Source organism: Oryctolagus cuniculus, chromosome 13 (genome assembly GCF_964237555.1).
Source record: "Oryctolagus cuniculus chromosome 13, mOryCun1.1, whole genome shotgun sequence".
NCBI classification, from domain to species: Eukaryota; Metazoa; Chordata; class Mammalia; order Lagomorpha; family Leporidae; genus Oryctolagus; species Oryctolagus cuniculus.
The window spans coordinates 91,373,908-91,399,958 of record NC_091444.1 but is presented as its reverse complement, the minus strand read 5'-3'; the positions used below and the strand labels follow the sequence as shown (position 1 = coordinate 91,399,958).

General features: G+C 37.7%; 1 protein-coding gene across 25 annotated transcripts in view; it reads left to right on the top strand.

Moving 5' to 3' along the window:
- The window catches only part of LOC103352179 (putative ankyrin repeat domain-containing protein 20A3), a 144,980-nt gene that overhangs the window by 21,091 nt on the left and 97,838 nt on the right, over positions 1-26,051 (top strand). For 14 of the 25 annotated variants that reach the window (XM_070055922.1, XM_070055923.1, XM_070055924.1 and 11 more), the window contains 16 exons: positions 1,546-1,652; positions 3,656-3,790; positions 7,395-7,465; positions 9,032-9,062; positions 11,427-11,499; positions 11,730-11,844; positions 13,420-13,460; positions 16,451-16,580; positions 16,870-16,928; positions 17,802-17,919; positions 18,209-18,267; positions 19,228-19,345; positions 19,647-19,705; positions 21,925-21,961; positions 22,326-22,384; positions 24,289-24,399. In XM_070055922.1, coding sequence (XP_069912023.1) covers positions 1,546-1,652; positions 3,656-3,790; positions 7,395-7,465; positions 9,032-9,062; positions 11,427-11,499; positions 11,730-11,844; positions 13,420-13,460; positions 16,451-16,580; positions 16,870-16,928; positions 17,802-17,919; positions 18,209-18,267; positions 19,228-19,345; positions 19,647-19,705; positions 21,925-21,961; positions 22,326-22,384; positions 24,289-24,399 — 1,323 coding nt within the window. The remainder of the gene's footprint in view (positions 1-1,545; positions 1,653-3,655; positions 3,791-7,394; positions 7,466-9,031; positions 9,063-11,426; positions 11,500-11,729; positions 11,845-13,419; positions 13,461-16,450; positions 16,581-16,869; positions 16,929-17,801; positions 17,920-18,208; positions 18,268-19,227; positions 19,346-19,646; positions 19,706-21,924; positions 21,962-22,325; positions 22,385-24,288; positions 24,400-26,051) is intronic. The other 11 variants (XM_070055933.1, XM_070055932.1, XM_070055935.1 and 8 more) reach the window with 9 other exon arrangements.

Genomic DNA, 26,051 nt, shown 5'->3' with positions numbered 1-26,051 from the left:
TGGAAACACAAGTCTAGTCTCTCCCAAGAGTATTTTATTTCAGTAAATCTTACTATGTCTTTACATGTATACTTAAAAACCTATCTCTGAGAGTCTGATAAAACCCTTGTTAAGAACCACCAAACTGTTAATTTTAATGTGTAAGTTCTTAGGTCTCAAAAACTATTAAGAATCTTGAGAAGAGTTAGAGTTTGATGGATGCTACATTCCAACAATACTAACCTCTGATTTTATCTGTCTTTCTCTTCCTTTGTAGTTACAAATTCAAAGAGAGATAATACTAATAATTCTCAGCCTACAGAATAACGCTTATGGATAGTTTTACAAAGAAATGTATATTGCAAGTAGGGCTTTATGGTTAGAATTAGAGCAAATTATGAACCTTTTTCCTCGTTGAAGCTTTAGGATACACAATCAAATCTTGTTGTGTTGAATTCATGGAGCGCTGACACATAATCACTATGGCAGACTTAAAATTGAAAGTCATGGTAGTGTTAAGAATATGGATGGACATTCTTTTAATAGTTCAGTTTCAACATTCCTGTATCTCAAATATCCATTTGACCAAAACCTGTCAGATTTAAATACAAATGGATGGTTATTTAACTGTTGGAAAATGGTATATTGGGTGTGCCCTGTTTACTACATGTTGGGCCTGATCTTTCTTTTTGTGAATTAGGTGATGCTAAGAAAAGTTAAGATATTACATGTTAATACCTGCTTTATACAAAATCATTTGGAAATGCATTGCCAGCTGATACAAAGACTCAAAGGAATCGACTGAACATGGTGCAGAGATGTGTATAGTTTGCCTCTGTAAATTGTTTCAAAATATAAAATTTGGGAGACTGATGCACACCTCTGACTGTCAGGATTATCTGAAGGATTCCAATCAGGGATCCTTAAGCTCAGATTACTGAGTTGTATGCTGTACAGAAGGTTTCCTATTTTTAAAAGGCAGATACCCTCCAGTTTGCTTCTCTCCCCACCTAGGGGAACACAGGATGCATGGCTTTGTTATATTTCTCAAACAGATGATCATGACATTTTTCTGTTGGTGGACAGTATATAATTTGTGCAATAGTAAATATTCTTGGAAATATGTATTGAGAAACACTGTTCTTGGGACAATAATTGAGGTCATCAGTTGAATAAGAATGCTTGAAATATTAACTACTATGTCTTAGGGTTTAGGGCTACAGAGGTAAAACATGTAGCCCTTGCCTTCCAGAGGCAACCTTATGTTTTTATTGCATGCAATCAAATAATTGTTATATTCCATGGTGAGTGTTTTGATGGAAGCAATGAATCCTGGAATGCAATTGTTTGGAGTGAGTCTTGGTGATGAGTAGGTTCCATGCAATGAGGCAATGGAGAGGAGAGTTTTAAGAGGAATGTGCAGCACATGTGGAAGCACAGGGTGGGAAGAAAGAGCCTCCTTTAATTTACCTTCCACATTTGATGTCCGAGTTTGCATTGTCATCTGAAATATGTTCAATTCTGTTGAGAAATATGTAATAATGTGAATTGTGAATCATTTTACAGACTGGCCTCACACCACTTTTAGTGGCTATTCAACAAAACCAAGAAAGTATGGTTAAATTTTTAATATTACAGAATGCAGACGTTTTCGCAATTGATAATCTACACAGGTAAATTATTGCATTCTATATTTTAAACTCAGTGATGTTTATCAGTTATAAAGTCATTCAAGTCAGAAATATGAAATAAAATGTTAGTATATTATTGAGATACAATGAAAAGTAACAATAAAAATCTATCTGGTAGGAAAGCAATTATGCATACTGTCCAACACAACGAGCTACATAGGAATGGTCATATTCTCTTATGATAGTGACTGATATATTTTAATAGTAATCTGATTTTTGGTTGTATAGTCTGATATTAATGAAAGGTTATTCATTTTAGTTTTACTGTTTTAATAAATATGCGTCACTATTGAGCTTCTTAAACATTCTGTAATATTTTTAAAATTTTTCCACCGACGGAGGGAAGACCTTTCTCTCTGTCTCTTTCTCACTGTCCAACTCTGTCAAATAAATAAATAAAAAATCTTAAAGAAATTTTTTCCTACGTACTCTACTCTTTTTTTTTTTTTTTGACAGGCAGAGTGGACAGTGAGAGAGAGAGACAGAGAGAAAGGTCTTCCTTTGCCGTTGGTTCACCCTCCAATGGCCACCGGCGCACCGCACTGATCCAAAGGCAGGAGCCAGGTGCTTCTCCTGGTCTCCCATGGGATGCAGGCCCCAAGCACTTGGGCCATCCTCCACTGCCTTCCCTGGCCACAGCAGAGAGCTGGCCTGGAAGAGGGGCAACCAGGACAGAATCCGGTGCCCACATACTCTACTTTTAAAAATGCTGTAGTATACATAAATAGGAATCGAAAATCATTTTGTCTTTTTGCTGACTTTTTTTTGGTTAATTTCTTTCTTCAAAGTATATTGATGTTAAGTTACACCTAAGCGACTGTAGGTGGTTATTAGCAGATAGTATGATTTTATCAGTTTTTTCATTCTGCTTTATTTTGATATTTGATATTTTTAAAAGCATGGTTTTTAAAAAATTCTATGAGAGAGAGAGATTAGAGAAACAGAGAGGGAGGGAGGGAGGAAGGGAGGGAGGGAGAGAGAGAGAGAGAGAATTAGAACTCTCTCCCTTCAGTTTCATTGCTCAAATGCCTGCAACAGTTCAGGCTGGGCCAGATTGAAGCTTGGAGCTAAGAATGCAATAAAGACGTTCATGTAGTTGCAAGAATCTAATTATCTAAGCTGAATATAACTAATGTCTTGTCTTCCGGGGTCTGTATTAGTAGGAGGCTACACATAGAAGCTGGATCTGGCAATCAAACCAGGTAGTCTGATATGAGAAGGGGACTTCTTAATTGGTGTCGTAATACCAAGATTAAATGCCTGATCCTTATAATTTTATTTGTAATTAGTATGGGAAGAGGGAAGACATGTATGTACTTAGATAAGCTTTTCCTTTGATGACGACAAATAATAAATGAGAAAGAGAAAAGACATATAGCACAAGGTTTAATTCTCAGATGTCCAACCTGTTTGGTGTGCAACCTTGGGAACATTAACTATTAAATCTAACCTGAAGTGAAAGTGGGATAGTAATGTATCCTATCTTTCAGTTGTAGTTGTATATAATGTCATATATAAAATGTAATTCAGTAGCTGACAGGTGGTTGTCACCATTGCTAACTGAAACTGCTGTGACTATTATTGCCATATAATATAAGAGCTTTATGCTTTCAGATAGCTTTTACTTACCTGACAGGGATATATTTAATATTTAAAACTGGGGAAGTAAGAGTGAATTCTTCACTTAAAACTGCCTGGTTTAAACAAGTGATCTCAATGGTGTTACTATCCCTTAAAGACTTCAAATTAGTAACTTCCATGGAATACCCCAGTTAGACAAGAGGCTTTATTTTGTTTCTTTCTCTTTAAGCCTGGAGATAATTTCTGGAGATGAGCATTTGATATTCCAAGATGCTTATGTCCATTAATACAAGTAAATGATCACATAAACATAGGCAAGATATTAACTTGGTAAAATAGAGCCACTCAACTGTTTGAGTAGCCTCATTGAAGTTTTTAATGAAGTTCTCTTTCTGTTATTTTAGAACATCCCTCATGTTTGCAGGATGGTATAATACGGAAGACATAGTACACATGCTTCTTGAACTAGGGGTTGATGTGCTTTCTGAAGACATTGCTGGACATTCTGCTAGGGATTATGCTCTTCAAAAACGTAATATGTAAGTGTTTACACTAACATTGTAATCAACATGAAGTTGAGGTGTACGTACTTCATGTTTTCAGATGACTTAGCTCTCACAGTTTTTGGAATGGCAGTGAGTCCCTTTACTTCAACAGTCAGAAACTAAACAGAGGGGCAGGTGCTGTGATGTAGAGGGTAAAGCTGCCACCTGAAGTGTTGGCACCCCATATGGGCGCCGGTTTGATTCCTGGCTGCTCCACTTCCAATCCAGCTCTCTGCTATGGCCTGGGAAAGCAGTAGAAGATGGCCCAAGTCCTTGGGCCCCTGCACCCGCATGAGAATCCCAGAGGAAGCTCCTGGATCCTGGCTTCAAATCGGTGCAGCTCTGGCCATTGAGGCAACTGGGGAGTGAACCATCAGATGAAGCCTTCTCTCCTCCTCATCCCTCTCTTCCTCCTCCTCCCTCTCCCCCTCCCCCCATCCTCCTCCTCCTAGTGCTTCTCCTGTCTCTGTGTAACTCTGACTTTCAAGTAAATAAATAAATCTTTAAAACAAAAAGAAACCAAAGAGAAAGGTTGGCTAGTTAGAAGTACAGATGGGTACAAATTCTTTATCTCAGAGATTTGAAGGTCTTTATCCCTGCGGCTGCCCACATTATCCATATCATTTCATAATACAACCCCTGCCATGACCCTCCAAACAGTGTCACACCTTCCTAGTTCTACTTAGTTGGTTAGGCCTTCAGTGTCCAGATTAGCAGGAAATTTCATATTTTGTTCTGGGAGCTGCCTCTTAAATTCTTTTTCTTGAGTTTTACAAGAAGCCAAGAAGTTCCATAAGCCTGACAAGGCAATCTTCCTTCATCAGAGAGATGAGGTTCTCAAGGCAATTTCCCTTCATCAGAGAGATGGGGTTCTAATAATTCTTATTTTTTATTGCTTCCATGTTGCTAGGGAAGCTTCCCCTGCAGTCTAGTAATGATAGACCTTTGTTACCAGGATTCTTTTACTGATCCAGATCCCCAGTCTTCGTGGTGATGTGCACTTATATCCTGAGATTAAAATGTCTATTTGTTGACTGACATATGCCTATATACTCAGTCACTGTCCACAAAGTATTAACACCCCACTCTGGCTTTCTAGGTTTTGGCATGTATGTAGCTAAAAATAGGCTATTTATGAGAACCTCAGGTGGCATCTTCTTCTTAGCCTTAAACCTTCATGACGTGTTCTTTATAAGGTTCTTGACTTTGCTAGTAGTTTCTACTTGGTACCATTCTGTTGTCAGACAAATTCAGATAATGTAGGAAAAGATGAGAGTTTATTTAATGTTTTGCACCAGATATGTACCCTAAGGCTTCTTTATATTCTGGGCACATAAGTTCTTGGTTTGTGGAATGTCCCATGTATGTTACTGTGCTCCAGAGTATGTGTTGGACCTAAGGTGATTTGTTTGCTGTATTAGTGAAAATGAAAATCTTCTAAATTATGTGCATTTTATATCAGATTTTCAAAGTAGTTTTAAATTCTGCCTTACAACAAGCCATTCTTGAGAATTTTCTGAATCTAAAGTATGTTATATGGATTTAAGTGAGCTAAGCCCCATGCATAACTTCTCAGAAACCATGTAATAAAGTGGAGTTTGATCTTCCAAGTTAGGTGGAGTTGAACAGGGACGTTAAGCATCACACTAGGAAATATCAACTGGTTCAGAGTTTGAATCCTTAACAGGGATAGTAATAGTCTGCCAGTACTTGACAGCTCTTAGTTTAGTACCCTTAGTGTGAATGATCACATCAATTGTGTTCCCTGACTTAGTGAAGTGATATATTTACAAATGCATGTAGCTGCAATATGTTAAGTAGATGAGGTATCTATGGTTACAGCTGTATGGAGTAACTAATAGCCAGAATGAGAAACTAATGACATTTCTTGTAGCCTGAACAGTGAAAAAACACACTACAGTTTTCCTTCGGGATTCCAAAATAGTTTCAGTAGTAAATTTCAAGAACAAAGTATTCCATTGCTTCATTTCATTGAGTATTTATATATTTTATAACGCATTAAATCTCTATAACTACTAGTGAAGACATAGGAAAATCCTTACTCTTTTTTTTAACTTTTATTTAATGAATATAAATTTCGAAAGTACTGCTTATGGATTACAATGGCTCACCCCCCCATAACTTCCTTCCCACCCGCAACCCTCCCCTTACCCTCTCCCTCCCCCCTTCCATTCACATCAAGATGCATTTTCAATTCTCTTTATATACAGAAGATCAGTTTAGCATATATTAAGTAAAGATTTCAACAGTTTGCACCCGCATAGAAACACAAAGTGAAAAATACTGTTTGAGTACTAGTTATAGCATTAAATCACAATGTACAGCACATTAAGGACAGAGATCCTACATGAGGGGTAAATGCACAGTGACTCCTGTTGTTGACTTAACAAATTGACACTCTTGTTTATGGTATCAGTAATCATCCTAGGCTCTTGTCATGAGTTGCCAAGGCTATGGAAGCCTTTTGAGTTCACCAACTCTGATTATATTTAGACAAGGTCATAGTCAAAGTGGAAGTTCTCTTCTCCCTTCCGAGAAAGGTACCTCCTTCTTTGATGACCTGTTCTTTTCACTGGGATCTCACTTGCGGAGATCTTTCATTTAGGTTTGTTGTTGTTGTTGCTGGTTTTTTTTTTTTTTTTTTTTTTTTTGTTTTTTGCCAGAGTGTTTTGGTTTCCCATGCCTGTAATACTCTCATGGGCTTTTCAGCCAGAGCCACGTGCCTTAAGGGCTGATTTTGAGGCCAGAGTGCTGTTTAGGACATTTGCCATTCTATGGGTCTGCTGTGTATCTCGCTTCCCATGTTGGATCGTTCTTTCCCTTTTATATTCTATCTGCTAGTATTTTCAGACACTAGTCTTGTTTATGTGCTCCCTTTGGCTCTTATTCCTATCATTATGATCAATTGTGAACTGAAATTGATCACCGGGACTAGTGAGATGGCATTGGTACATGCCACCTTGATGGGATTGAATTGGAATCCCCTGGTATGTTTCTAACTCTACCGTTTGAGGTAAGTCAGCTTGAGCATGTCCCAAATTGTACATCTCTTCCCTCTCTTATTCCCACTCTTATATTTAACAGCGATCACTTTTCAGTTAAGTTTCAACACTTGAGAATAACTGTGTGTTGATTACAGTATTCAACCAAAGGTATTAAGTAGAACAAACAAACAAAAATACTAATAGGGATAACGTATTAAGTTGTTCATCAACAGTCAGGGCAAGGAAAATCCTTGCTCTTTAGAAGAGTTTGAGGTTAAAACAAGTGACTTGTCCATACCTGTTGGCTACAGAGCTGAGTCTTCTGAGTTTATGATACCTTATTATGTCATGCTAATTTTAGTTAATTTATTGAGTTATACCACCTTTAATTCAGGACTTCTTCAACTTAACTGTTTTTCATCTTAACAATGAGTTTAAGAAAATTATATTGTAGAACATATAATTATGAAGTGCGGTGGCATAATGTCAGTTCTGGTACTAACTTTGAACTATCAGAAATATTCTAAGGATTTGATACATTTGATAGTTGTCCTTATCAATACTGAAACAATTTTATTCATTCTTATACATAGGCAAAATTACCAGCTCATTTCGTTGTTTCAAGAAAATGCTGTACTTGAGAAGATTGTAAATACAAATCCGGGTAAAACTTCTCCAGCTAGTCCCAACATAGGAAAAAATATAAACATAAGAAGTAGTTGATCACAGAAGAGCAGTTACAGATAAGTCAATGATTAATCATATGTGTGTTTTTCTTAATCTTTCTTAGTAATCTAGTATTTAGAAATTTTAGAGGTTTATTGTAGGATATTTATAATCTGAAGTGCTATTGTTTGAAGAAAATCACTAATTGTGGCCCTTTATCTCTTTGTGGCATTTGTGTAACTTAGAAAAAGATGATATGGAAAACATATGCTCTATACAAAGACTGTAATCCAACTGAGACACAATTGTATCACTAATAGAATAAGTATAAAAGACTGTAGGGTCCCAGTGCTGTGTCACAGCAGATAAAGTCACTGCCTACAGTGCTGGCCTCCCTCATGGTTTCCAGTCCAAGTCTTGGCTGCTCCACTTCCAATCTAGCTTCCTGTTAATGGGTCTAGGAAATCAGCAATAGATGTCCCAAGTTCTATATATTCTATCTATATATTCTATCTATATATGTGTGTGTGTGTGTATGTCTGTGTCTGAGAGGCATGGAGACTTACAGAACAAAGCTGCCCTCTACGGATTTGTCCTCCAAATGCTCACAATGGCCTCGTTTGGATGGAAGCCATAGACAGGAGTCAGGAACTCCATCTAGGTCTTCCACGTGCTTGGGAGGAGCTTGATTACTTGAGCCTCACTGCCTCTCTGAGTTTGCACAGGCAGCAAACTGAAGTCAGAACATGGAGTTGGTAATCAAACTCAGCTACTCACACATGGTTACATGGCCAAGAACTTGGGACATCTATTGCTGATTTCCTAGACCCATTAACAGGAAGCTAGATTGGAAGTGGAGCAGCCAAGACTCGGACTGGAAACCATGAGGGAGGCCAGCACTGTAGGCAGTGACTTTATCTGCTGTGACATAGCACTGGGACCCTACAGTCTTTTATACTTATTCTATTAGTGATACAATTGTCTCTCAGTTGGATTACAGTCTTTGTATAGAGCATATGTTTTCCATATCATCTTAATTAATTGTATTATTCACTTTACATTGATAATTTCAAAGTAGCAGAAGTAAGGTTCCATAATGGCTATCAATGATGTAGTTAATAATCACTCTGCTATAATTTGTAAGTGTGATCAAAAGCATCTTTTCTTTTTAATTTTTATTTTCAGTTTATGTGAAATGTAGAGATGCAGAGCTATAGATAGCCAGCAGAGAGTGTTATTTCCCTCTCTGATAATTTCTCCCTAAATTCCTGCAATATCTGGGGCTGGGCCAGGCAAAAGCAGGACTCGGATGGGTCACAAAGACCCAATTACTTAACCCATAACCTCCTGCCTCTCAGGGTACGCTGGGAGCTCAGTTTGAAAGCAAAGCTGAGACCCAAACCCAGGCACTCCAGTATGATGTGAGCATCAAAGAAGCATCATAATTTCTGTGTCAAACACCTGGCTCCAAAGCTGTAATTTTTAACAATGTACTATATATTATAACATTCTATATTATTCTATCATTAATTTAATTTAAAATGTATTTACTTTTCTTTATTAGATGATGAGCATTCTAAAGAATATAGAAAAAGGTAGGGTTTCATGATTTTTAAAAGCATTTGTTAACTAATGGAAAGCAAAGAAATGCATTATGTATTCTCCTCTGGGCTGGATGGATATTGTGTACTTAACATTTGTTGCTTGTTATAATTGTCCAACCAGTTTTGCAATGTATGTGTTAATGTAGTTCATTTCCTACTATTTAGGCAACTATAGTGCTGAGGGGTTGATTGATTGGCCTATGACCCTGTAGTAAAAGAATTAAGTGACCCATATCAGCCTGCCTTACTCCCAAATGTATTCTCTTACCCTTTAGCATGGATGGATACAGACTTATACAATAGAGGCATCAAGATACAGGTCCAATTCAGATAAATTCTGAATTTACAATGGCTAAGATATGGAATCAAACTAGATGCTCACCAACTGATGAATCAATAAAGAAATCCTGCCATATATATATGTATATATATGTGTGTGTGTGTGTGTATATATATATATGTGTGTATATATATGTGTGTGTGTATATATATATGTGTATATATATATATATATATATGTATATCTTCCATCCATGGTTCATCCCCAAATAGCTGCAATGGCTGGAGCAGAGCTAATCCAAAGCCAGGAACGAGGAGCTTCTTCCTGGCTCTCACATGAGTGCAGGGACCCAAGGACTTGGGCTATTTTCCATTGCTTTCCCAGGCCATAAGCAGACAGTTGGAAAGAGTAGCTGCAACATGAACCAGTGCCCACACGGGATGCTTGCACCACAGGTGGATTTTTAGAGTCACTGGGAAGAGTCCATATCAGATAAGACTGTAATGCTATATCATCTACTTCATGGTCCCCCACACTCAGAGGGTAGGTAATCTAGTCTCCCTTGAGCACTAGGGGCCTGGAGGTGGATGATCTGCAAAGAACTTGGTCCAGGGCAGATGTCCTCTCATGCCCACCTCTTCTTTCCATTTTCTGACGTCTCTCCCTGGTATGTATTTGGTAAGAGGGGGATAGGATTGGCTGGTAAACCCTACAGAGCTACATGTGTCTTGCTGTGGCAAGATGACTGAGCCTCAATGTAGCTTGTTTTTTAGAAGAGGGAAGTAGTGGCTACAATTGTATGTTTGAGTCCACTCTTTTCTCAGGGTTCTGTGCTTTGTAGGCTTAATATGTTAATGTTTGAGGTTGTATGTGTTTGTCAGCTTTTTGTTACTTAGAGAAAAATATCTGTTGGCTAACATACAGAGGAAAAGGATTTATTTTGGCATAAAGTTTTGAGATTCACAGTCCAAGAACAGGTGGCAGCATGATGAGGATGTTGGTTGGTGGAATGAATACAAAGGGAGAATAACACGGTGCACCCAGCAGCAGAGAGAACGGTTGTATAGCTCACTGCTCTCATGAGAACTTCATTCACAATACAAGCCCCCGGTGACCTAAAGACCTCCTTTAGGCCCAACACCTAGACACCATAGTTGCATTGTTTCTACTCTTCATCCATTGACCATTACCATTTATCCATTAAATAAGACTGCAATCTAGCCACAAATACATGGGCTTTTTGTTGATATCTGAACTCTTATCCAAACCACATCACTGTGCTTGATACCAGAAGAGTTATTTGGGGTAAGGAGCTCATAGGAGGCAAGATATTTAGATACCATTAACAGAAACAAAAGTACGGGTACCATGACTCTTCTCAGCAGTGTCTCCCTTCTAAGTACATAAGCACCTATGTGGGATTTAGAGTCTTACTGGTTTACGTTTACCTGAATGTGGAAACAGCAACACTTATTTGGGAAAATCACTGAACATCTTAATATTTCTGAGAAGGGCATTTCCAACAACAACCTACACATTTGTTCTGTGATGTATATATCTTTAGCTTTCAAATATTTCAGGTGGTTCTAGGGATTCTTGGTATTATTTTAAGGTGATGGAAACAACAGGCCTTTTAAAGTGATTTCTATGCTGAAGAATTAAGTTTGCATTTTGCCATGACACAGCTTGGTCTATAAACTGAAAGCAGGCAGTGTAAGATAAGTTATATACCTTTCTCGCTTACCATAGGTGACAGTGTTCATTGCCTTGAGGTAATGAAATGTATGGCAGCCACGGATGAAATTTGCATAAGCATCTTCAGGGTGAACAAGTTGTAAAGTTTCTGCTAGTATATTGATGTTCACAGATTTTTTATGGGATGTATTATCTTCACCAGATATTTCAGTGGGGTGAGAGTAGTGTAGGCAGAAATAGATGATGAAAAGTTTTTCTAAAACAAGAGTCAAATTTTCATTGTACCAAAAAATACCATTTAGCAGAAGTTTAGTTGATGTTTCCCCTGATTTTTTATAGAAAATATTTAACTATTTTTCTTATATATTTTTGTGCACAAGGCTTTTGGAAATACCTGATGTTAATCATGAACTGCTTATATCATATGAGGAAGGCCTCAATTCATTTGCCAAGGTAAAATGCTCTATTATGGAATTAATTTTCTTGCTCTGAGTTTTTGTTGACTCTATGTCTACTCCCACTTTAACGTACTGCAGTAAGTGCCTTCCGTGGACATATTCTTCTTTTCCTAGGACAGTGCCTATGCTTTGATTTACACAATAAATGTCTTAGTGAGTGAATGGGTGGTGGGACAACTGAGTGAACATGTTTGCTGAGGTTGTGTTTTTTTTTTTTTCCTATAGAAAGACTTAATAATTCCAGGACATACAACTGCCATCATTCACAGTGCACCAGAAGAGCAACCCAATAACGACAGAATAACTCGTGTTCATGGAGTCCATGAAGATAACAAATGTGGTAAGTGGATCAAAATTTCTTTTGTAAATTTTAAAATTGAACATTTTTTAACATTTGATGTATTATATATGTGCACTTATATACATTTTTCTCAAAAACAGTAATATTAATGTAAGAAAAATGTGGGATTCATCACAATGCTAACAGAGTGAGGAAAGAAGGATGTATTGATGAAATCCATTAAAGACAATATGATTATAGACCAAATAATACGGTATCCATGCACTTTTTGTACTTTCTATAGCTTCCATATTTAAAACATGTGAGATTTGGTTTTGTGTGACTGGCTTATTTCTCTAGGATAGTGATTTCCAGTTCCATCCAGTGTATGAAAACCTTCTATTTAAATGTTATTGTATGAAGTTTAATGTGAAGCCATAAATATGCTACCCAATGTATTTTATTGTTTTTTTTAACATCTTTCTTCATAGGAACAAATTCTTCTTCCTAAAACTTCGTCAACCCTTTGGAATTCTTTCTTGTTGTTACTTTTACATATTGTTGAATTACTCATGGAGATCTGTGTGTGTATGTGTATTTTTGCTCTAATGAGGCTTTAATGTATGTACATTTACTGGAACATTTTGAGGAAGAAAAGCACAACAAGAAAATTTGCTTTTCTCAGGACTGAATCATAGAGTAAATCTATGGGGATAACCACGTGATGGCATGGCATAGAGATAGTAGAACAGATCAATTTAATGACTAGAAAATCCAGAGTTAAATTAAAATATAAATTAGCATATTTTTAAAATTGATAAATTGAACTTTATTTCAGATGGTTCTAGGGATTCTTGGTGTTATTTTAGGGTGCTGGAAGCAACAGGCCTTTAAAGTGATTTCTATGCTGAAGAATTAAGATTGCATTTTGGCATGACACAGCTTGGTCTATAAACTGAAAGCAGGCAGTGTAAGATAAGTTATATACCTTTCTAGCTTACCATAGGTGACAGTGTTCATTCCCTTGAGGTAACAAAATGTATGACAGCCACGGATGAGATTCGCATAAGCCTCTTCAGGGTGAACAAGTTGTAAAGACCAGTTATTCTCAGTTTCTGCAAGTATATTGATGTTCATGAAAAGTGAATAGTGATAAGAAACAAAATTTTAGTTCTTCCAATATACTGCCAAGGGTATAATAAATTACCTGGAAAAATATTTGTATAAGATATATTTCAACAAAAACACAACTATTATCCAAACTGTTTAGAGAACTCTTAAAGCTAAATTTAAAAAATACCAAACAGACTTAAAAATAGGAAAAATAGCGGAACGAACACCTTCCCATGGAAGATACACAGATGGCAGGTGAACTGAAGAAGTGATTCTGAACATCATGAACTGCTAGGGATTTCAAAACAGTGACAGCAGTGATTGCAGATAAGGAAATAGAGCAATAGGGATTCTCATTCATTGCTCTTCCATACGCAAAATAGTATAGCCACTCTGGAAGATACTCTATAGCCATACACCCTGAATGCGCCTGATCCCATCTGTGTATGTGTATTTAGAATTCATAATAATGTTTATTATCAGATCTATGACTACCTCTTACAGAAATGGTGTTTACTTTAGGAGCAGAAGATGAAGCTAAAGAATCAACTTTGGACCCTGAGGTACTGTCTCTTGTTACGATATTTTAAATATAAGCACTAAGTGATGTTCAAATCTAGAATGGAGTGCTTGTTTCTTCTGTCTTTTTAAAAACAGAGGCAGAAGACAGAGCCCTGAAGCTTGTGCCCAGCAATTCAGCCCTACAGGCAGGGACCTGCTGTCTGCCCTGTAAAGCAGCCTGGCTCTGACTGTGGGCAGGGGCAGGTGGCAGGTGGAATCTGGGGACTGCTGGTAGCATCAGGGGTACTTGCTGTCCCCAAGACAGAATAGAGGATAGCCGCAGTGTTGCTGCGACCACTTGGGTCTGGGGATTTGGAAAGAGGCAAAATGGAGTCTTTCTTAGGGCCAAGAAGGCCCTCAGACACAGTCAGCTTTCTAGGTAAATGAAAACCGAGGACTGTGGAATTCTGTAGTTAGGGCCACTGCTCTGCCATAATGGTGGGAATCTTAGAGGCTTCTGCTTACTTTCCTCAGCGAGATAGAGTCCCCCTGGCCATAATACCAGTGTAGGAGCTACAGTATACTTTCTTCTTGCCTCTCTCTGTAGTGGCTCTCTGAGCCTATTGCCATTTAGAGTTGTCCTTACTTCCTTACCAAAGATTTCTTTCAGTCAGTCTCCAAGACACCTGGTGTTTCCTTTGCTGTGCTGGTTCTTCCCAGAGGTGGAGGTGAGTGCAGGGCCTCTGTATGCAGCTTTTTTTCCCTCTCTTCTCTCTCTCAGACCTCATCATACTAAGCATTAGAAATGAGCAAGCCTCACACCATGAGACAGCCATAATCATGGTGATATTTATATTGTCACTTGTGGAAAACATAATGCGAAATGAATGTCACATTTTAGGAGCTAAAACATGACTCCCTATTTATCTCTTTGTAGAGATTTTTATAACTTTGAAGATATTGCCTAGTTGGAAAAGAGTTGCATATGTACCTCACACATGTATTTGCTTACTGTTGTTTGAACATTACACAAAGGAAAGATTTCCTGACTACGTTGCCATTTGACTCAACCTGTTTGCCCATAAGTAAAAGTTCTGAGAAAAAAAAAATGGTTGGAGTACTCCGGTCCTGGATTGGTGTGGCTGAGCCCTGGCCCTTACAGGCTTTTGGAGAGTGAATTAGCAAATGGCACCTCTGTAGGCCTACTTCTCTGTGCCACTCTATTTCTTTTTCTCTTCTTCCCTGTTTCCTTCTGTCTCCTTATTTTTTGTGAGAAACTGAGATAATTTTTAAAATACAAAAATAATAGTCTGGCAGCTCAACCTGCTTAATCAGAGTACTGACTCTCAGGACTTTGTTTTGTGACATTTAAAGCAATCAAGGCTTTTGAAAAACACTCCTACTGTAGCCTCTTATATTTTTTCACAGAACTATATTTTTAACATATTTGAAAAATGCCTGTTACCATAAAACTCCAGAAGCACATATTCTCACTGTAGTAAGAAATGTATGTTATATTTCAATTTATAAATTAAAATGTTATTTTAAATTCTTGAAACAAATGTAGAAATATGAAATTTTGTATGCTGCAAACATATGTAGAAATATGTAATTGAAAAATTAAATCTCATAGGTTCTGCCTTTTTATTTTGGTTTTCCAAATTTCAGAATTCAGTTTATGTTTACATTATTTGCTTATATTATTTTAATGTTTTACAAATATTTATTTATATGTATTTTCTTATTATATGCTTTGAGTGATTTTGTCTATTCCCATTTCTTTTGAAAAATTTTTAGTGACTAAATATGACACATTTATGGGCCACAGTGTTGTATTTCAGTGCGTTATATATATATATATATGACTATATATTTGTCTACTCCCATTTCTTTTCAAAATTCTTGAGTGACTAAATATGACACATTTAAGGGCCACAGTGTGGTATTTCAATACATGTATATTATGTGTATTGAGCAAAACAGGATGACTAATTTTTCGTTCCTTCGTGTTACTTTATGATTGCAGGTTTGAGGATTCTTCTGTTTGCTCATGCAGTGTGTATTAGGTTATTGTAAAACATAATTCCCTCACAACTTTGTTCTTGCCTCTCTCTGTAGTGGCTCTCTGAGCCTATTGCCATTTAGAGTTGTCCTTACTTCCTTACCAAAGATTTCCTTCAGTCAGTCTCTTAGACACGGGTGTTTCCTTTGCTGTGCTGGTTCTTCCCAGCAGTGGAGGTGAGTGCAGTAGGAAGTCATTCCTTCAATGTAACTCTGGTTTCTTCCCCTATTTCAGATTTTCTCTATCCCCCATAACCTCCCACCCTCTAGTTTTTGTTTTGTGTTCAATGTTTTTTTTTTTCCGTTGACACAATGTGGTTTCTAAGTTCTCTGTGTGCATCAAATCTGGTATTGCCTAACTGAAGACGTTTTTGTACATTGTGTATTTCCTGCCAGAGTGGTCCCTTAAACATATTTGTAATCATGTAATTCAACTGCTTATTGAGTAGATTTCCATTACAGTAGGGGAGAATTCACATTCCAGCATGACCATTGGTTTGGTCCTTAGATCTTAAATCTGCCATACATCACTAAACCCCATTCTACTAAGTACGTTCTCATTGTAGCTCCATATCTGGGGCTGCTAATTTGCCTTGTATATTCCAATACCATCTTTTGCCTCATCTGTGCTGTATACAATGGCTTCATGACTGACTTTTGATTTCATTTGATCTGCGTTTCAAAATGTAGCCCCAAATAAGCAATATTTGCTGAACTACCAAGATTAAATTGAGGATACACTTCTCCGCCTATTCTTCAACTATATATACTTCAACGATGGATACAGTGATTTATACGTTCCTGTTCTATTTTCCCATGTCTACCTCTAACTGAACATGGGGTAGAATCTGCTGTTTATGTATATGCTTAGATTTTTCAAGGACTGGGCCTATGACTTGATACACATAGTAAATCCTGTCTCACTGAATGAGTAGCTGAGGGGTTGAGAAATTGGATATATTTGTTGAATTTGTGTTTTATTGTTCTGTAGGAAGGAACATCAACTCTAGCGGGCAAGAAGAGTAAAAAACGTTTTTTCATCACTCAAGTTGCTCCACAACAGCCAATTAATAAATACGGGATGGGCTCTAATCACAGATTGGACAAAGGTAACAAATGTAGTGAGTGCATATCTATCAAAACTTAATATTAAAATACAATGAACAGAAATGAGTAGCTCTGAATTGGATATCCATTTATTTTGAGGGTTTTCTTTGGCTTTTTTTTTAATATAACCAACTTCTTGTGAAACAGCTTCAACCCTCTGAAATTCATCCTTACTATTCGTTTTATTTCATTGAAATATTCATTTCATTGCAATATTCATGAGAGGAGAGAGACACGCCTTTATGTAAATTGTTTCCATGTGAAGAAATGTTCTCACTAGTTGATCTGTTACTGCATTTGTAGATAAGGAGTCTACCTCCCAAAGAGATCCTGAAGACAGCAAATCACAAAAGAATTCTAAGGTACTGTGTCTTCTTGTGATTTGGAAATACCTGATTTCAGTCATGTTAAAACAAAATTGGTGTTTGCTTGAAGGAATAAAGTTACTTGAGAGACAGCTACTTACATAAGACAGGCAGATAAACATTTTAGCTATCTTGAGAAGGGGTGGTGTGATATCTCTTTGAGGCATTGATATGCATTTCCCTGGTGGTTGGTGATATTGAACATACTTTTATATGTATTGCCATTTCTATCTCTTATTTTGAGACAGGTCTGTTGAGGTGCTGTGTCCATTTCGGAACTAGATTTGTTGTTTGTTCATATATTCTTGACGATATTTCTTATCTGGGAAAGAGTGGGATACCTAGTACCTATGTAATACAAGCTTCCCCTTACTTATCTGAAGCTACGTAAAGGAGAGGTTTTGAGGCTGTCCTGACATTCCCTTCAGCCAACTCTCTTGCCTTAGGACCTAGGAAAAAAGAATTAGGAGCTAAAGTCTTGTCCCAGTGGTGAAGAAGTCAGAAGAGCTATCTGCCTCACACCTCGGATGGCCTTCTGTCCTTATTTTGTACCCAATCTGACTCTCGGCCAGAAATTAAGCAATATTTCCTGACCTTCCAAGACTGAATTGAGGATTCTCTTTTCTGCCTTTTCTTCAACTATATTGACGACAGTGGCAGAAATAGTGGTTTATGCGTTCCTGTTCTATTTTCCCATGTCTACCTCTAACTGAACATGGGGTAGAATCTGCTGTTTATGTATATGCTTAGATTTTTCAAGGACTGGGCCTATGACTTGATACACATAGTAAATCCTGTCTCACTGAATGAGTAGCTGAGGGGTTGAGAAATTGGATATATTTGTTGAATTTGTGTTTTATTGTTCTGTAGGAAGGAACATCAACTCTAGCGGGCAAGAAGAGTAAAAAACGTTTTTTCATCACTCAAGTTGCTCCACAACAGCCAATTATGAACTCTGATCACGGATTGGACAAAGATAACAAATGTAGTGAGTGCATATCTATCAAAACTTGATATTAAAATTCAACGAACAGAAATGAGTAGCTCTGAATTGGATATCCATTTATTTTGAGGGTTTTCTTTGGCTTTTTTTTTAATATAACCAACTTCTTGTGAAACAGCTTCAACCCTCTGAAATTCATCCTTACTATTCGTTTTATTTCATTGAAATATTCATTTCATTACAATATTCATGAGTGGAGAGAGACACACCTTTATGTAAAATGTTTCCATGTGAAGAAATGTTCTCACTAGTTGATCTGTTACTGCATTTGTAGGTAAGGAGTCTGCCTCCCAAAGAGATCCTGAAGACAGCAAATCACAAAAGAATTCTAAGGTACTGTGTCTTCTTGTGATTTGCAAATACCTGATTTCAGTCATGTTAAAACAAAATTGGTGTTTGCTTGAAGGAATAAAGTTATTTGAGAGACAGCTACTGTCATAAGACAGGCAGATAAACATTTTAGCTATCTTGAGAAGGGGTGGTATGATATCTCTTTGAGGCATTGATATGCATTTCCCTGGTGGTTGGTGATGTTGAACATACTTTTGTATTTATTGCCATTTCTATCTCTTATTTTGAGACAGGTCTGCTGAGGTGCTGTGTCCATTTCAGAACTAGATTTGTTGTTTGTTCATATATTCTTGACGATATTTCTTATCTGGGAAAGAGTGGGATACCTAATACCTATGTAATACAAGCTTCCCCTTACTTATCTGAAGCTACTTAAAGGAGAGGTTTTGAGGCTGTCTTGATATTCCCTTCAGCCAACTCTCTTGCCTTTAGGACCTAGGAAAAAAGAAGTAGGAGCTAAAGTCTTGTCCCAGTGGTGAAGAAGTCAGATGAGCTATCTGCCTCACACCTCGGATGGCCTTCTGTCCTTATTTTGTACCCAATCTGACTCTCGGCCAGAAATTAAGCAATATTTCCTGACCTTCCAAGACTGAATTGAGGATTCTCTTTTCTGCCTTTTCTTCAACTATATTGACGACAGTGGCAGAAATAGTGGTTTATGCGTTCCTGTTCTATTTTCCCATGTCTACCTCTAACTGAACATGGGGTAGAATCTGCTCTTTGTTTATATGCTCAACGGACAGAACGTGGGGTAGAATCTGCTGTTTGTGTATATGTTTAACTGAGCATGGGGTAGAATCTGCTGTTTGTGTGTATGTTCAACCTTTGCAAGGACTGTGCCTGTGACATGACACACATAGTAAATCCTGTCTTCCTGAATGTGTGGCTGAGGGGTAGAGAACTTGGGTGTATTTGTTGAATTTGTATTTTATCTTCCTGTAGGAAGGAATGTCAACCGTAGCGAGTAAGAAGGGCTTAAAAGATATTGCCATCACTCAAGTTGCTCCACACCAGCCAGTGAATAAATATGCGTTCAACTATGATCGTGGATTGGACAATGGTAATATGGGTAGTGGTTGCCTATCCTTTGAAACTTAATATTAAAATACAATGAACAGAAATGAGTAGCTCTGAATTGGATAGCCATTTATTTTGAGGGTTTTCTTTGGCTTTTTTTTAATATAACCAACTTCTTTCTGAAACAGCTTCAACCCTCTGAAATTCATCCTTACTATTCATTTTATTTCATTGAAATATTCATTTCATTGCAATATTCATGAGTGGAGAGAGACACGCCTTTATGTAAAATGTTTCCATGTGAAGAAATGTTCTCATTAGTTGATCTGTTACTGCATTTGTAGATAAGGAGTCTACCTCCCAAAGAGATCCTGAAGACAGCAAATCACAAAAGAATTCTAAGGTACTGTGTCTTCTTGTGATTTGGAAATACCTGATTTCAGTCATGTTAAAACAAAATTGGTGTTTGCTTGAAGGTATAAATTTACTTGAGAGACAGCTATTTTCATAAGACAGGCAGATAAACATTTTAGCAATCTTGAGAAGGGGTGGTATGATATCTCTTTGAGGCATTGATATGCATTTCCCTGGTGGTTGGTGATGTTGAACATACTTTTACATTTATTGCCATTTCTATCTCTTACTTTGAGAAAGTCTGTTGAAGTGCTGTGCCCATTTCTGCAATCTCAGCTCCCGGGTTTCGGCACCATCTGTAAGGTGTCCAGGGCATAACAGATCTTCTCAGGCAGATGAATCGATTAATTCACAGGCTTTTATTGGGGTTTGTCTGTAGAGAAATTCTGAATAATCATACAGCATTAAGTGGGAGAGGACCATCAGTACACACAGTTGCTTCTTCAAATATACTTGACAATATTTCTTATCTGAGAAAGAGTGGGATACCTATGTAATACAAGCTTCCCCTTACTTATCTGAAGCTATGCAAAGGAGAGGTTTTGAGGCTATCTTGACATTCACTTCAGCCAACTCTCTTGCCTTTAGGACCCAGGAAAAAAGAATTAGGAGCTAAAGTCTTGTCCCAGTGGTGAAGAAGTCAGAAGAGCTATCTACCTCACACCTAGGATGGCTTCTGTCCTTTTCCTGTGCCTAATTCTAACTTTCAGCCAGGAGGCACCCTGACAGGCTTCCATGGATTAATAATTCAGTCTTTGCTACCCATTGGGAGAAATTGACTGAGTCCCCAGCTCCTGATTTTACAAAACCCTAGACTGGATTTTGCATAAATATGAATAATGAAACCCTCTATAGGATTCTGTCTGATCTCTCACTTTCGCTCTCCCTCTGATTCTGTCGTCTATTTATACTTTTGTTGATGTCTATGTCTATATGTCTATGTCTATGACTATTTCTATGGCTAGGTCTAGGTCTGTGTCTCTGGATCTATAACCCCTCTCCCCTTTTCTTATTATATACTTTTAGTTTTGAAGGCTCAAAAATGTAATGAACTAAAAAACTAGGAAACCAGATTAAACTTAATGCTGAATGGTTTTGGATATCTATCTGAAATCATCGTGGTACAGAAAAGGATTCTTCATTACTCTGGCATCTCATTGGCACTTCTAACCTTGAAAATGTTTAGATGTATGTTTTACCATCTCCTATTTCAGTATCTCCAATAGCTTTCATTGACATAAGTCTTTTCTGAAATTTACGACTGCATGTTACAGCAACGTGACAGAACTACATAGAAAAAGAGTTAGTTTAGATCCTTGATAAAATGATTGATAATTGTCATTTTCCATGAGGACCTCATGATAGTTTGCCCCTTTTTTTCACTTCCAAAATACCAGGATTTAGTCCATGATTACAAAAATTTGCTTATACAATTTTAGCTTATTGTATTCATTTATCTTTTTGACAAGCCACCATTTCCAAGAGTGTTTTTTTTTCTGCTCCTGTAGCATAAGTCTTCTTCTAGATGTGACTGCTAAGTCTCCTGAGGCTCTCAAATCTGAGAAATGCTTCAGAGAATGCATTGCATGCATCTGAACATCCTGCCAGATTGGCCTTTCTAAATTATATTCATGACTAGAGTATTGAGCCATGATTCTATGGAGTCTTGTATAGAAAAGTGTTCAGGTTGTAGCATACCACATGCTAGTTGCAGCTTGACCCTGATTCTCTATAGTAACTCTATCCCAGTCCCAAGCAATGTATTGTAATGTTACCTTCTTACTTTCTTACCCTCATTTGTCATGTTGTTTTCTGTCTCATCATTCTGTTCCTTGCAGCCTCTCTCAGAAGACCCTACACACAATCCCCCTGTACTTTGTGTACTTTAAATATACGGCTGTGGCCTTGTCCTGTTTTGTAAACTGTCACGGCTAAACTGAAGCTTCTGTAATTCCAGCTTCTTCTGTAACTTCTTCATTTATCATGTCAGTAGTAGAATCAGTGAATCTTAATTTCCTTTTCATTGTTTTCCTCTGTATGTATATATACCCCAATGGAAGCCTAGAGTAGAATGCGCCTCTGTGTATATGCCTGTCTTTGTTAGGTGGTGCCTATGATTTGATAGACACAGTAAGTGTTTGTCTTAGTGAGTAGTTGAGTAATTGAATGTGTATGTGTGCTAAATTTGTGGTTCCTTTTTTTCTATAGGAGGAATCCTCTGCAGAACCTCTAAAGAGGGAAGAAGGTATTGCCCCACTTAACCAATTTCTAGACATGCAAGTTAGTAGAGACTGATCCCCTGAGGTAGTAGAAGCGGTCCTTGAGTGTATGTATGTTCTTCTTTTTCAACGTTACTGCTAAATGAAACATCAACGTTGTGTTAAATGAAATCCTACATCCATTTTATTTTACCTTTGTTTTGGGAGTTTTGTTTTGTTTTGCTTTAATATTTCTGACATTTTCCCTAAAACTGCTCAATCTTCTAAAGCACCTTCTCAGTATTACCTTTGGCTTCTCCAGTTATTTATAAGTGGAGAGAGAGATGAATTGAGTGTGTCTGTACATTTCATAAATAGTCTTCTTAGTCGATCGCTTACTACATTTTGTAGTTGCAGTGCCTATCTCCGGAGTAAGTGATGAAGCTGTAGAATCACCGTGGGATTCTGAGGTACTTGTCCATACAAGGTTTCAGTGATATTAAGACATAAAAGTGGTGTGTGTTTCTTCAGCCTTTTGAATGTTTTTTGTTTTTTTTTTTTGTTTTTTTTTTTTTTTTTTTTTTTGACAGGCAGAGTGGACAGTGAGAGAGAGAGACAGAGAGAAAGGTCTTCCTTTGCCGTTGGTTCACCCTCCAATGGCCGCCGCGGCCGGCGCGCTGCGGCCCGCGCACCGCGCTGATCCGATGGCAGGAGCCAGGAGCCAGGTGCTTTTCCTGGTCTCCCATGGGGTGCAGGGCCCAAGCACCTGGGCCATCCTCCACTGCACTCCCTGGCCACAGCAGAGGGCTGGCCTGGAAGAGGGGCAGCCGGGACAGAATCCGGCGCCCCAACCGGGACTAGAACCCGGTGTGCCGGCGCCGCTAGGCGGAGGATTAGCCTAGTGAGCCGCGGCGCCGGCCCTGAATGTTTTTATACATTTTTTTTAGCTTTAAGATTCAACAGTTTTTTTTTTTTTTTTACATTTTGCCACAGTCACATCTTATGTATATATTACAGGTATACATGTATGCACTCTTTTCTTGAAAATGGATAATAATTTTACCTAATGAGGTATTCATTGATCATTTTGTGAGGAAAGAGGAATATATTGTTGTGTAATACAATAACTCAGTGTCACTATTTCTAAGTATATATCAGATCATATGATAGCCACACAACTTTGTGCTCTCTATAAATTTACTTTTACAAATAAATGAAAACGTGGTATTTGTGTTTCTGGGTGGCTCACTTCACTTAGAATAATGATCTCCAGTTCCATGTTTTGCTCCAAATATCAGTAATTCATAGTTTATGGCTGAGTGATAGTTCATCATGTAACATTGTCCAATCATTAGTTGATGGAGCTCAAAGGCTGACTTCATCCCTTTACTACTGTGACTTGTGCTACTCTTAACATGAGAATGCAGGTACCAGTCTCATATGCCGTTTCGCTTTCTTTGGATGCATTCCCGAGTGTTGGAGAACTGGGTCACATGGTAGATCCATTTTTCGTTTTCTACAGAATCTCTGTGTTGTTTTCCGTAACGGCTATACCGATTTGTGTTCCTACCACTACTGAATTTGGCTACACCACTTCAGCAGCTTTTGTTATTCTTTGATTTTGGCTAACAGATGTTCTTGCTGGAGAGAAGTGATACCTCATTATGTTGTTTATTTGCTTTTCCCTGAGCATGTTTTCATGTGTCTGTTGACCATTTGTATTTCGTCCTTTGAAAAATACCTGTTATTTCCTGTACCTGTTTCTTCCTGAGATCATTTGCTTTGTTGTTGTTAAGTTTCCTGAGCTCTATATACCTTTTGAAAATGAATTAATAGAATAGAAGATAAATTAGATGCACAGCGTCCTTTGATAGGCAGACTCTTAGCTTGATTCAGTCCTGTCTGCCTGTTTGTGTTTTTAGCACCAGTGCTTTGAGAGTCTTATCCAAAAAGTATTTGCCTAGGCCAATGCCTCACAGCATTTCTCTTAGGTTTTCCTGTAGTACCTTGATACCTTCAGGTATTAAGTTTAGTTCCTTGATCCATTTTGAATTGAGTTTTTGTATATGCTGAAAGCTGTGGGTCTTGTTTCAAGTCAGCCTTTACTGTAGCTTTTTTTTTTTTACCTCAGTGGTAGAAGTGGTGAATTATATGCTCCTATTCTTTGTTTTCCTATGTATCTGCTCCCACTTAGCATAGGGTAGAAAATACCTCTGTTTATATATTTATCTTTCTGGAGGAAATGTGCCTAGGAATTGACAAGCAGATTAAATTGTATCTTAGTGATGGAGCCACTGATTGTTTGCTGAGTTTCTGGATTGCTTGTTTTGCTTTAGTATTTATTAATTAATTAATTTATTTATTTTTGGCATAGGAAGAAACATCAAGTGGAAAGGGTGAAGTTCGTGCTGGCACTGGAGGTGTCCCAGAAGGAGATATTCTGGATTATTTCCTGTCATGTAGTTGGGCAAGGATAGCCAAAGAGGTCAGTATATTTTAATGAATCATGGTATCATTGCTGCTGTTTAAACTGGGAAGTGTAGGTCCCATTATGACATTCATTTCCTTTTGCATTTTCTTTAGCTTTATGTATATGCTAAGTATCTCCTTATTACAATAGTTTCTACATTCTACACTTTATTGCCACTACTGTCATTTTATTGCAATATTCCTGAATGGTGGTAGATTGTGGATTTACCTATAAACTTCATAGAAATACATGTTCTCATTCAAGGGGCTGTGATTATGTTTTGTAAATCCAGTGGCTACCTCCAGATCAGAAGATGAACGTCTGGAATCCACTTCCAAATCTGCGCTATTGCCTTTTATTTTCTTGTGACTTTGAAATGTGAGCATTAATTGATGCTGAGATGTGTAAAGGTGTAGTTGCTCCTTTTTTGCCTTTTAAAAATTATTTCAAAGGCAGAGAGAAAGATAAGAAAGATGTGTGTGCAGACACACACAGACAGTATACCGGCCAGATGCCTGCCAGGCCTGTTCCAGGTGAAAGGCGTCAGAAACTAAACCCAGGCCTCCCATGGGTGCCAGGGACACAACAGCTTGAGTCACTACCTATTTCTTCCTTGATATGCCTCAGTAAGATGCGAGGGAGAGAAGCAGGAATCAGTAAAGGAACCCTGAAATATTGTATGCTGTTGTCCCACTTAGCATCCGAGCCACTGTGGCAAGTGACTACAAAGAGGAAGATTTGAGTTTCCTTTCTCATGTCTGCCCTTTATGATTTATTTCCATCATAAAGTTAGTAATGCATTGTAAACAGTGCACTGCCACGTTAGAGAAGATCTACACATGTGTGTGACTCTGTTGGTGTAGTTAAATGTAGACAATAATAAAGTAGGCCTGAGAGAGATAAGGAATCAGTTTTGGTTTGGAAACTAGCTATATCTTAAAAATTAAAAGTTTATTTTAGCTCCACCAATGTGAATCATATTATTTTGTGATATCTAATGCCACCTGAATCTGAATGAGATTTTGAGAGAAATATTTGGATTGCCATTTCTATGTGCTTAGAATTCCAAATAAAAGCATAATGAATCGAAATGCCATTATTAATCAGAAAGTAATGGCATTTCAGCACGAGGGGAAACATGAATAATAATTCATTTTTCTTTTGGGAAAATAAAGCCTGTTTAAATGGTGTCTTTAATAAACATAGGCTATCTTGGAAAATTTAATGAATTCAACATGTTTATGATAGATATGTTAGTATTAGCATAACTATAAATATTCTTCTACATTGACAAAATGGTGAATGAGAAAGATGGAGCCCATTGCTGCAGAGCTCCGATTCCAGCATGCCATAGGCATTCATGGTTTGGTCTTGGATACCTACTGCACCTGTCTCTCTCAGTTTCAATAATATGTTGGCCATTTTACTTCCTTACTTCATTAACCCTCATTTGCCATGTTTTGCCTCCTACTTTTGTTCACACTGCTCTGTTTAGAAGGCCCATCATGCTTTGCCCCTGCATTTTATCTGCCGTACTAAATGTGTTCCTAACCCTACAGCCTTTCCTCAGTTTTCAAAGTCATGCTGAAGATTCTGTCATCCTACCCTCATTGTAATTTACTGACTGCGATAGTTGAAAATGTGGAATTCTGGTTTTCTGTTCTTGT